This window comes from Triturus cristatus, chromosome 2_2, assembly GCF_964204655.1.
Source record: "Triturus cristatus chromosome 2_2, aTriCri1.1, whole genome shotgun sequence".
Lineage (NCBI taxonomy): Eukaryota > Metazoa > Chordata > Amphibia > Caudata > Salamandridae > Triturus > Triturus cristatus.
Window position 1 is genome coordinate 1006377626 of NC_140582.1, and position 12485 is coordinate 1006390110.

The following is a 12485-nucleotide window of genomic DNA, read 5'->3' on the forward strand; positions in this document are numbered from 1 at the left end:
GACTAACACCTGAAAAGTACAGACAGAAGTTCAGGGGTAGTCACAAACTGGGCACACAGAATTGGGTGGACTTCCTGGACTATGCAAAGAAGGCACTGGAAGGTTGGATTCAGGGCAGTGAAGTAAGGAACTACGAGGAGCTGTTTGACCTAGTACTGAAGGAACACCTACTCGAGAAATGTTTCCCTGAACTGCGGCAACACCTGGTGGATAGCAAGCTGACCAGTCCCCGGAAGCTTGCTGAGGAGGCGGACATTTGGGCTAGTACCCGGGTGTCCACAAGGGGGACTGGAGGGGATACTCAAAAGGCCGGACAGGGCGCCCCCCAGAAGAAAGAGGGAGGGGAAAAGAAAAAGGAGTTCTCCAAAGGCCCCCAAAATAACTTCCAAGGGAAGGGAACAGGATTCACCTCTAAGGCTAACCCACCCAGAAACCCTAATCCTGGCCAGAGTCAGCAGCCAAGGGTTGTCCATTGCTACGAGTGCGGTGGCGTTGGACACTATAAAGGAGATCCGAAGTGTCAGAAACGATCACCCCCTCCCACTGGAGGAAAGCCCCCCGGAGTAGCTAGTGTAGTGCTCGGGGAGGAGATGCCCTTAACTAAGGGAAGGGAGTGGGCGGGTGTCACTCTAGTGTCCCTGGGAGAACGGGAGATGGTTCCTAAGATCCAGGTGCCCGCAAATACCGCAAAGTATGGGCAGTGGATCACCATCAACGGCCAAAGAGGGGAGGCTCTGAGAGACACAGGAGCCAGTATGACTATGGTGCATAGCCAGCTGGTGTCTCCAGAGCAGGTAATTCCCGATGTACTCCACCCAGCCGCGATGGCTGACGGCAGAACAGGTCACTATCCAGTGGCCGAGGTTCCCTTTGAATGGGGGGGGGTTGCAGGTTCACTTCGAGTTGCCGTAAGCCCTGCCGTGCCAGTCGATTGTCTGCTGGGCAATGACATGGAGCACAACGCTTGGAAGGAGGTGGAATACCGGACTCACACCGAGATGCTGGGTACACCTGACTGGGCCTGTGTTAGCACAAGGTCCGAGACTACCCGAAGAGGGAGTTCATTCCGGCTGGAGCCTGGAACAAAGGCCCAGCCAGCTGCCAGTCAAGGGAAGAACCGAGGACAGGAGGAGCCTGCCTCGGCGTCTCCACCCCGTAGGACGGATAGGCCACCGGAGGTGGTGGGCCAGGAGTCTGCGGAGGGGGACGTTACCAACCTGGAGGACTTACCCATCCCGGCCGAGTGGCACGTGGAGGGAGGCCCGTCCCGGGAGGAATTCTGCCAGGGCCAGAGGGAGTGCCCTACCCTTGAGGGGCTGAGGCGACAGGCCGAAGCCCAGGCAGCAGGGAACGTTGAAGGGAACTACAGTGTTTACTGGGAGGATGGCCTCCTCTACAGTGAACCCAAGGCACCCCTACATGGATCGTCACGAGCCTTGGTAGTTCCTCAACGTTATCGAGCCTTCCTTTTGGAGTTGGCTCACGAGATACCATTGGCAGGACACCTGGGGCAAGACAAGACCTTCGCCCGTCTTGTCCCACACTTTTATTGGCCTCAGATGAAAGTGACGTCCGATACCTACTGCCGGACATGTGTGTCTTGCCAAGCCAGTGGGAAAACAGGGGTGAAGCTGAAAGCTCCCCTGGAACCACTCCCTGTCGTTAGCACCCCCTTTGAAAGGGTGGGCATCGACATTGTGGGTCCATTAGATCCACCAACTACAGCTGGTCACAGGTTTATCCTGGTTCTGGTGGATCATGCCACACGGTACCCAGAGGCAATACCTCTGAGGACCATAACAGCACCTGTTGTGGCTAGGGCCCTGATGGGAATCTTTACCCGAGTGGGTTTTCCCAAGGAAGTTGTGTCCGACAGGGGGACCAACTTCATGTCAGCATATATGCGGGCAATGTGGAAGGAGTGTGGAGTGACCTACCGGTTCACAACTCCTTACCACCCCCAGACCAATGGTCTGGTGGAAAGGTTTAACAAAACCTTAAAAGGCATGATCAGAAGTCTGCCTGAAAGCCTGCGGAGGAAATGGGACGTCCTCCTACCCTGTTTACTTTTTTCCTACAGGGAAGTGCCACAGAAGGGAGTGGGCTTCAGCCCCTTCGAGCTTCTGTATGGGCACCCTGTACGTGGACCTCTTAACCTGGTGAGAGACGGATGGGAAAGAACTCCCAGAAAGCTCCCCCAGGATGTGGTGAGCTACATGCTGGCCTTCCGGAGCCAAATGGCTAAGTTGTGGAAGCAAGCTTCTGACAACTTGGAAGCCAGCCAAGCAGTAATGAAGGCGTGGTATGACCACAACGCTCACCCGGTGGAGTTGGAGCCTGGCCAGAAGGTGTGGGTGATCGAACCAGGAGAGCTTAGTGCCCTCCAGGATCGCTGGTCAGGACCCTTTGAGGTGTTGGAGAAGAAGGGTAAGGCTACCTACTTGGTGGACCTGAAGACCCCTCGTCAGCCCCTGCGGGTGCTGCATGCCAACCGCCTCAAACCCCACCACGAGAGGCCCGAAGTCATCTTGATGATGGTGACTGACGGAGGAGAGGACGTGGAAAGCGAGCCTCTCCCTGATCTGTTTGCGTCTCAGGAAAAGGATGGGTCGGTGGAGGGAGTGATTCTCTCCCCATCTCTAACTCCTGAACAGCAGGAGGACTGTCGCCAGGCCCTGGGGCAGTACTCTGCGTTGTTCTCCCTTGTCCCGGGTAGGACTCACCTGTGCGTCCATGACGTGGACACAGGAGACAGCCCACCTGTGAAGTCCAAGATCTACCGGATGTCAGACAAGGTGAAGGCCAGCATTCATAGTGAAGTCACTAAGATGCTGGAGCTAGGAGTGATTGAACCTTCTAGCAGCCCCTGGTCCAGTCCGGTGGTGTTAGTACCGAAAGCTGCACCACCGGGTGCCCAACCAGAACTGAGGTTCTGTGTGGACTACCGGGGACTGAATTCAGTGACAAAGACTGATGCACATCCGATCCCTAGGGCGGATGAATTAATTGACCGGCTGGGAGCTGCCCAATATCTAAGTACCTTTGACCTTACTTCGGGGTACTGGCAGATCTCTTTGACTGATGGAGCAAGGGAAAGGTCAGCCTTCTCCACGCCCAATGGCCACTACCAGTTCTGTGTGATGCCCTTTGGGCTCAAGAACGCACCTGCCACGTTTCAGCGCCTGGTAAACCAGATCCTCACCGGAATGGAGAGTTTCTCTGCTGCTTATCTGGATGACATAGCCGTCTTCAGTAACAGCTGGGAGGATCACTTGCGTCACCTGCAAGCTGTTCTCCAGGCCCTGAGACAAGCTGGATTGACGATCAAGGCCAGCAAGTGCCAGATCGGGCAGGGGTCGGTAGTGTACCTTGGACACTTGGTGGGTAGGGGAGCGGTGCAACCCCTCCAGGCGAAGATCGAGGCCATCATGGCCTGGGAACCCCCCAAGACACAGACTGAGGTCCGAGCATTTTTGGGCCTCACGGGATACTACCGCCGCTTCGTGAAGGGGTACGGTACCATCGTAGCCCCCCTCACGGAGCTCACGTCCAAGAAACAACCTCGACGGGTAGTCTGGACGGAGGCTTGTCAGCAAGCCTTTGAGAGATTGAAGAAAGCCATGTGCGAGGCCCCGGTCTTAAGGGCCCCAGACTTTTCCAAGAAGTTCATTGTCCAGACAGATGCATCAGAACATGGCATTGGGGCAGTGTTATCGCAACTCAACGAAGAGGGTCTGGATCAACCCGTGGTCTTCCTATCCCGGAGACTACTTCCCAGGGAACAGAAGTGGAGTGCAATAGAGCGTGAAGCCTTTGCAGTGGTATGGGCTCTGAAGAAGCTGCGGCCATACCTGTTTGGCTCGCACTTCCTTGTTCAGACCGACCACAGACCCCTTCGTTGGCTGATGCAGATGAAGGGGGAGAATCCCAAGTTGTTGAGGTGGTCTATTTCCCTACAGGGGATGGACTTTCAGGTGGAACATCGGCCTGGAGTGGACCACGCCAATGCAGACGGTCTCTCAAGGTATTTCCGCCTTAGTGATGAGAACTCCCAAGGGGTTGGGTAGCTCTCCCCACTTTCAGCTGGGGGGGACGCGTGTTAGACCTGTCAGCCCTTTGGGTGGTCCCTCCTCATCATTATTTATTTTGTCCCACTTTTGCCTCAACCCCTGTTTGAATTTTTCCTTTTTGGGAACCACCAGACTTTTTAGTGTTGCTGCAGATTCAGGGAGCCATTTTAGCTACCCCTGAAACTTCTGTCTGAGGGCCTGGAGCACAAAATGGTGGCCACCTGTGACATCACCAGCATCCACTGGAACCTACCAGCACCTTCCAGAACATTCCAGGAGATTCCAGAACTCTGTGACAGTTGGAGACCGTTTAGAATGTTGGGAGGATAAGAGAGGCAGTTGGCAGTTGGAGCTGGCAGTTGGCACCTGACTGGTGAAGAGAGAGGAGCACAACAGTGAAGGAGGAAGGAGTGAAGCAGCAGGGGTGGAAACTTGTGCCTGGAGTGGGGTCCATAAACCCACCCTTGATACTTGTCCCTACTGATGGATCCCAGCCTATAGCCCTGTGTGGGAAGAAGACAGAAGAAACTTATCCTAAGGACCTGGACAGCAGGAACAGGCCTTAGAACCAAGAAAACAGCAAGATTCTGACCTGAGAACTGGTTTCCCTGGAGTCCGGCGTCGAGTAGCCTGAAGACCTGGAGCCCGAGGTGGAGAAGCGGCGCTGACTGAAGTAGCAGACGTCGTACCCGGAGCCGCCTGAGGTCGTGAGAGGGCACCGACGGAGGTCGTGAGGAATACCAGAGGTCGAGGAGGAAGTGAACCGAGGTCGAGCGAGCGGCGTCATCGGAGGAGTGAAGTCCGCCCTCCGGAGTCGTCGGAGACCGAGGTAGAGGAGCACCGGAGGTCGGGAGTGAGGATCGCACTCCGGAGTCGCCCGGAGCCTGTGAGGAGGAGCACCGGAGGTCGGGGGTGAGGATCGCACCCCGGAGTCGCCGGAAGTCGACATCGAGGCCAGGCCGGCCGACGTCATCGGAGCCGAGAGCGCCATCGGACCGGAGCCGCCCGAAGTCGACATCGTGAAGAGACTGCCCGACGCCGTCGAATCGGAGGTCGAGATCGAACCGAGGCCACCGACATCGGACCGGAACCGCCTACCGGCGTCGTCAAAGAACTGACATTGTGCCGAGGCCGCCGAGACCGAACCGGAACCGCCTCACGGCGTCGACACGACTCCAGCGGCGTCGGAACATCAGAAAAAGGGCAGTAAGTGGAGTAGAGGGCGCCTAAGGCCCTGTGGAGACCTGAGAGACTGCTCTAAGGGGCTAGGGAGGTGCTGAAACCAACCTGACTGTGCAAGGGGTGAACTGGGACTAACCTAGAGAGGTTGTGTGGAGAGAGAAAGCCAGGGCACTGGTATTCCCCCCTTTGATCTACCTCAGCTTAGGCCTCAGCCTTGTCCCAGCCAGGGAGTAGCCCCCCTCAAGCCTTCCACAACCCTACAAGCTGTGCCTGGGCCAAATCTGCCCTTAAGAATTGAAGTGTCATCTGATTACATGAGTGTTGCTGTATACTTTTAATTATTTATTGGGGGTACTGTATTTATTGAATTTTTACCTATTTATTGCTGCACTATATTTATAGGTCCACAGGACTTGATGGTGTACAATATTTATTGGTACAGTATTTATTGCCTCAAAGTATTTAATTGTCTGTATATATTGCACTTGTATTTATGCCCTGTTATTTATGATCACCCCTATTTATTTCATCAAACAGCCAGTATTTATTTGACCTGCACTATTTAAATTTGTATATTGTGATTGTCTTATTTATTTTTCCAATCAGCAACTAAGAGAAAAAGATAAAGAAGAATATTTTCATAATTTTTACGGTGTAGAGTCGTTTTTGGAACGGATGCACGCATGGTTATTGTATGGGTATATTGTATGCTTAGCACTGTGCCTGTTTCCTGACCACTCGAGCCAAGCTACCACAGTGTGTTCGGGGAGTCCACCACCACCCTGCGGAGTGGGAGTGGGCTGTTTCCAACAGTTCCTGTGTTCTCTATTTGAATTAAAACCTTCCAGCCATCCAGCCGTGCCTATTATACTGGCCTGTTTGGGTACCTGAATCAAAACATTGAAGTAGTGTACATATTAGATCTCTAACCACTCTTTTTCTGTATTCTGTTGCTAGTAATATTTACAGCTGATTCAACCGCCTGAGCGCATGCCTGAAAGCACATCTCTGGAATCTAGCTTCTTTTTCCTCTACATTGCCTCCCTTTTCCTCATATCAACTACATGGAGATGACACACAAATATTTCTCTCATTCTTCTCGTCCTATCTTCTCCATACAAACATCCCTGACTTTCACACTGCTAATAGACACTGGATGGCTCTCTAATTCTTGTTGCTGATCTTTTCTAGGACCAGTACTACTTTCCAGGCTCAACAGCCCCTCCCTTTTCCCCCCTCATTTGACCTAAAAAATCTTCACCCTTCCATCAAACCAAGAACATAGGAGTTCTGACTGTCTGTTTGCTCTTTAGTATTTCTTCAGTGTTTGTTCTGTTTACCCCATTTCTATAACAACTTTTAACTAGTTGCAATTAGGTTCCTCCCATTGAATATGCCCAGATTTAGTTGCTTTTGATCCCCTGGTTTAGGACCTTTATGGTGGGTGAGTCTCATTACCTGAGTCTCACTCCCAGTAATTTCATGGCAAATTGGACTGCACATGTTTACCGCCAGTGTCCGCCTTTTAAGCTAGGGCCATTGCAACTCAGCTAGGGTAAGGAGCACTGGGCTCGTTACACATGCACATGTGTGGTCACGTGTGTGCACACTTGTTCGTGCTGCATGTGAGAAACTACAGTGGTGCGTTGCCTGAGAGCTACACATATGTGACCTGCCTGTGGCAGTTCTAGACTTCAAATTTGACCTGTCAAAATTTGACAGGCCTAAACCTTCCTTTTAAATATTATTAAATCACCCCTATGTTGGCCTTATTGTCCATAAAGACAGGGTGCAGATATTTAAAAGCAGGGCATGTAAAAATGAATTCTGACTATGCCCTTAAAGCGAATTATCAACCTAAATTGATTTTAACTATAACAAGGCTGACTGCTGCCATGGGGCTTCACTGGGCTACGCTGTTACATTTATTAAATGCAAAATTCGGATTTGTAGCAGCTAGAAAAAACGTCTTACACTCTTTTGAATTGTAAATGGAAGTCCTCTTTAATGGTGAGGTTTGATATTAAATTAATAGGTTCAGACAAGCCCTGTAAATCCAGAGGTTGTGTCTGTGCCTGTCTCTTGATGCATAATGTAGAGCTGAATTTGAATATGTTATTATGTCATGAATATTCTAGAGTACGTCCAAAGCAATTACAAGGTCCTAGCTTTCAATACCTAACAGGTGTATATTTACTGTGCGGGTTCCAACAGATTACCCTCATTCTCTTTCTATTTGATGTATATGTCCGGATCATGATCGCGTGGAAAGCCCGGTAAATGATGCACATGATGGTGGCTCTATTATTTCTATCATGCGAGACACATAATACAACTGCCATGTTCTTCACTACAAAAGATAGTCCTTCTGCTATGTTTTCACTTGAAGCTGGGCTCTGGAGGATACTGCCCTACACTCACTATACAGTACATCTAAAATATGATCTAGTTGGCCCTTCTGAGTAGCCCATAAATATTTGCAGGTCACCCGACATTTGAGGTGATTACCCATGGCTATTCACTGTCAATCTTTTAATATTGTTTGGTTCTTCTGTCTGGTTTGCATGTGCACAACTAAGTCTGTCAAATACTAGATGAGCTGAATTGGCCAATCGGAATGTGGGATTCTTAAGCCTGCTGTCCTAGTATCCATCAGTTGTGTTTGCAATCTCCCATGTACCTGTTTGTAACATGTTGCTTTTTGTTTTCCTGCGTTAGGAATGAAGAACAGAGTTTGCATGAAACCGAACAGGCAAAGAAGCCAAATAAACTGTTCAAGAAAAGAGACAGCATTTAATAATCAGCATTTTATTTAGCGATGATCTCCATATCTGCATAATTTAGCTACAATCTGCATATATGCATAGTTACCTTGAGGCACAATGCTGGGGCCTTATATTCTGATCAAAGGATATTACATTGTGAAGCAGAACAATGAACATATATTGAAATTAGACTTAGAAGTCAGATAAATATAGTATAGGGTATTTGAGTTTGTTTATTGTGCACTTTATTCTAGAGTGAAATATATGCACTAAACGATATGAAAGAATAATGTAATCCACGAATCAGTGTTGATGTAGAGTGATGGTGGCAGCTTACAGTTTACAACTTTGTGAAGTTTTTTAAGTGTTAGGGTCTTGTGGGATTGATTGAGAGGTATCCGGTGCAGTTCCACACGTGTGCTTCCTACTGCACCACCCTGGCCGATGTGTCCTATTCTACGGGGTTTGCACCACTGTGTCACTGATATGTGCTCACATCTGGAAAAATTCAGACAGTCTAGGTTCCTTTTTTGGAATAAACACGATAGGCGTTTAAATGATGGTTGCTGACGGGATCATTACTGCCTGTATAAGAAGCCAGCAGAATATCTGGCGGAATGCTCTCACTTCTCACCCAAACTCACTATATAGGCTACAGAGATGGTGTTTCAGGTTGCTCTGCTGAGCTCACCTTGTAACCCTGAAAGAAAAGTTGGAAAATGCAAGACATTAAAAATAAATAAATATCTTAAATTGGTAGCAAAAGTATGAATACAAATAGTTATGTGGTATTATCTAAATAACACTAAAAGTTTTCATTTATAAATGGAAGCAGTTGGGAGAAACAAAAGAATCGAACCACCATATATGGTTTAGGAGCCGTAATATGTAAATTGTGGTGAAAACGTGCAGAATTTATTTTAGTATTTTTTTTTTTTTTGCATGACCAGTCAGGGCAAGCAATATCTGGATCCTACCAGGCTGTGGAGGAGGCCTGACCAGCCAGAGCAGGTCACTGGTAATATCTCCAGCAGATCTTTATGCACAGTGAAGAAGGCTGGCATTTCTTTGACATATGCTTCATTTGAGCCAGATATTAAATGCTGTGAAAATCAGCTTTTGATCTTGAAAGAGTTGCGGATGGGGGTCAAGCATCTTGCAGGGTCTTTCCTTGGTGTTCGATCCAATGAACAGTTCCTGTGTAGGCAAACGAACGCCGGGAAAAGGGAAAACAGTATTAATGCCCTTTATAACTTCCAACAGGAGGATAGTCCCACACTTTAGTTTGCAAGACCTTATGAGTACCCATTAAAGTTCTAAACAAAACTGGCCAGTGTTAATCGCCCTAAAAAAAAGCCATGATACAACTTTCATTATTGGGATTCTACTTCAGAATTGTCTTCTTCACACTAGGTATATACACTCTTAACGCTCACTTTGGTCAGAATTACACGTGCTAAAGTTTAAGCTAGGGATGAGAAATGTTGAAAAGTATGTCTATTGAAAAAAAGAAATGATATTGAAACAAGACACAGAAGGTCAGCATGCTTGAGTAATTTCCTAGAAACATGTCTTCTGGGTGATGAAAGGTGTAAAAAAATAAATGGAATAAAAAAACTCTGCATGCACTTGTAATGAAAGGCTTTCTACGGCTCATGCCTCCATATACCTTATAATCAGATTTAGAATGATTACAGCCATTCTAAAGTCATCCTAAAATAAGCCACGAATCTGAAAAGCTGCGGCAGTGGCTTCACTGTAGCAGCCTTCAGGAAAGCTAGCGGTAGCTAATCTAGTAAGTAAGTGAAGTATTGATGTATGTATTGTGGAGGGTAACAAGAAAAATAGATGGGGCCATGCAAAATCTGCTTCTTAACGGAATTTATTGAATTATTAATGTATTTTTTTTTTAAACCGGCACCAAACATTTGCATCACTAATATTCCTAAAATAAAAATCTGAGTATGTAAATTCGTGTTTTTGATATAAAACAAATTACCAACAATAAAATTGTTTAAAGAAAATGCAAGCTCATTATCTTGTCTTTTGTGAGTCCATTCCGAAGCATGGGTAGAAAGTTATAAAAAAGTTTTGAAAGCTTGTGCCCTTTTTCCATTAGGGAAGCATTCAGAAAACTAAGGGGGCGGCAGAATTAGTATGATACGGTGTGGTATTGTAACTTTAGGGCATTTTCATTTTGCATATTGTTGCTAGTATGGTTTGTCTCAAATGGTTACCTGTGTTTCTCGTATCTTATATTTGGAATGTTTTTGGTCAAAGTGGAAACTTTGAAGGCAGTTGAATTGGCAAGCTTTCCTGGATGGCTGTGGCTGGAGGTTCTTCAACTTAATAAACGGTCTTCCTTTTACACTTCTTGTGATGTGGCCTACCTCCTTCGATTCGACTTCACATTTGTGACAAGTCACAAGTGGCTTATCACCCAATGCATTTTTTAAGACACTTCAACACTTTTTCTTCACATCCTTCATATTTTATTGGAATTCCCAGGATCTTCCCCTCTACTCGCAAGTGTCTTTAATGAGTATTATGTATATTTATAAATTTTCTCCCGCCTTCAACCGCATGTTTCTCTAGGATGGATTTTGTTTATCTGGACTCCTGCTCCTATTGTTTCTGTTGGAGAACTGATACGGTACAAACATGATCCTAGTCCGGCAGAGGCATTGATAATTGCTAAACAAGTATGACACTCTATGCAATGTATATGTGACCTACAGAACTCCAAAGAGGGAGTTTCATCTGTTCATGCTATTGCGTCTAGTCACAAATAACACCAGTACGTTGTGTTTAAGGTAAAAAATACTCGTTATAGATGTGGCAATCCTAATCGTATGGCCAGTTTTAAGGATTGTGCTCCTGTAAGTGTATGTGTAAATTGTGTGGGAAAAAGAGGCTCTTTGCCAAGTGTTGTAAATCTTCCACAGTGAAAGAGAAAGTAAACAAGGTGTGTGCGGAGGATTCTGCAATTGTTCTTCAGATTATTAGTAATGTGAATTGTGTGTCAAAAGTGCAGTGTGAACATACTTCTAATGTTTTGAGGCTCATTGGAAGTGAAGTCTCAATGACGATGGATTTAGGTGCAAGATTATCATTGCTTTCTGATGGGGAGGATGCTTGTTACTTCAAAGGTAGAATTGATCTTCATGATCCAGATGTCACTCCATATACCTATTGAACTTATTTTGAAGAGGATATAGAATTTTGTGGTAATCATGCTTTGCGCAAAAGTTATGTTCCTGTCAAGGGTGATACAATTTTGAGTTGGCCACCCCAGAAACCTTTAGGAATTTATCTTGGAAGCCTCGCAATGAGTAGCAACCATTCTTGTGGTCACTAAAAGTTCTGGTGAGGGCAGGTTATGTGTGAGTCTTAGGCCTCTTAACAAGGAGGTAGTAGAGGCTAGATTTCCTCTTCTCAATATTATGAAGATGGTAACTCTGATGGGCAATGCTACGTTTTTCACTACCCTTGACTTAACATCTGCCTATCATCAGGCTAAGGTTAAGTTAGGATTTGAAAGATCTTACTGCTTTTCTAACAATGGGGTACAGTTCACTTCCAAGGAGATGGAAGGGTTTCTGGCAGACAGTGGTATTGCGCATGCTGGGGTGTGCCTTATATCGCCCAGAAACCAATGGCATGGATGAGAGATTTAACAGGACTCTTAAGGTGGCCATGCAAATTGCAAAATACTGTGGTATTAGTTTAATTAGTAAAAAGAAAAAGTGGAAGAATATAGATTTACTCCTCATTCTACAATGTGACCCTGTATCAGAGTGTGTCCTCCATGGGTGAGGATTTATTGCAAGGAACCATTGGGGGAGGAGGGGATCTGAAAATTTGTATGAAAAATGTAAATGGAAGTAATCTCAACTTCAGATGAAAAGGAAACAATGTATTGATCTTCTCTGAGCTTTTAAACTGTCTTCTATCTAGGTTGATGACTAGGAAAAAATCCAGTTGCCTGGGAAAAGCTTAAAGTGTTACTTATTTCATTATGCCATATATAGTGACAAAAGTATTTCGGTGGCTGCCAAAATGGATGATGGGCGGCTTTGGAATTTCAATAGGAATGTGGTTGCGCATTGAGTGTTTATCTCATCCTTTATTTATTCACTTTCATTTGTATTATCATGTAAAATGGTCCTTTCTGTTTATTTAGGGGCAGGGTATGTGGTATTGTAACCTTAGGGAATTCTCATTTTGCATACTGTTTCTATCATGGTTTGATATGATATGATAAGGGATTTATATTGTGCTCGGCTACTCAGATGAGTGTCCCAGCACTAGCTTCAAGGCAATCTGCACAGGCAAACAGTGTCACTATTATAAGTTTTTAATTTTTTCTTAAACCTTGAAGTCTCAACTGTTGCACATAGTTCCAGGGCAAGTTTATTCCATGCAACCGACCCGAAAAGGAGAAGCATCTGCCTCCAATTCTCGCTCG

At 46.6% G+C, this 12485-nt stretch overlaps 1 protein-coding gene across 2 annotated transcripts in view; it reads left to right on the top strand.

Moving 5' to 3' along the window:
* EVC (EvC ciliary complex subunit 1) overlaps nt 1-10049 on the top strand; it is a 719388-nt gene extending 709339 nt beyond the window's left edge. For both annotated transcript variants that reach the window (XM_085642437.1, XM_085642438.1), the window contains exon 21: nt 7971-10049. In XM_085642437.1, coding sequence (XP_085498563.1) covers nt 7971-8049 — 79 coding nt within the window. In that variant the 3' untranslated portion in view covers nt 8050-10049. The remainder of the gene's footprint in view (nt 1-7970) is intronic.
* The last annotated feature ends 2436 nt before the right edge of the window (nt 10050-12485 follow it).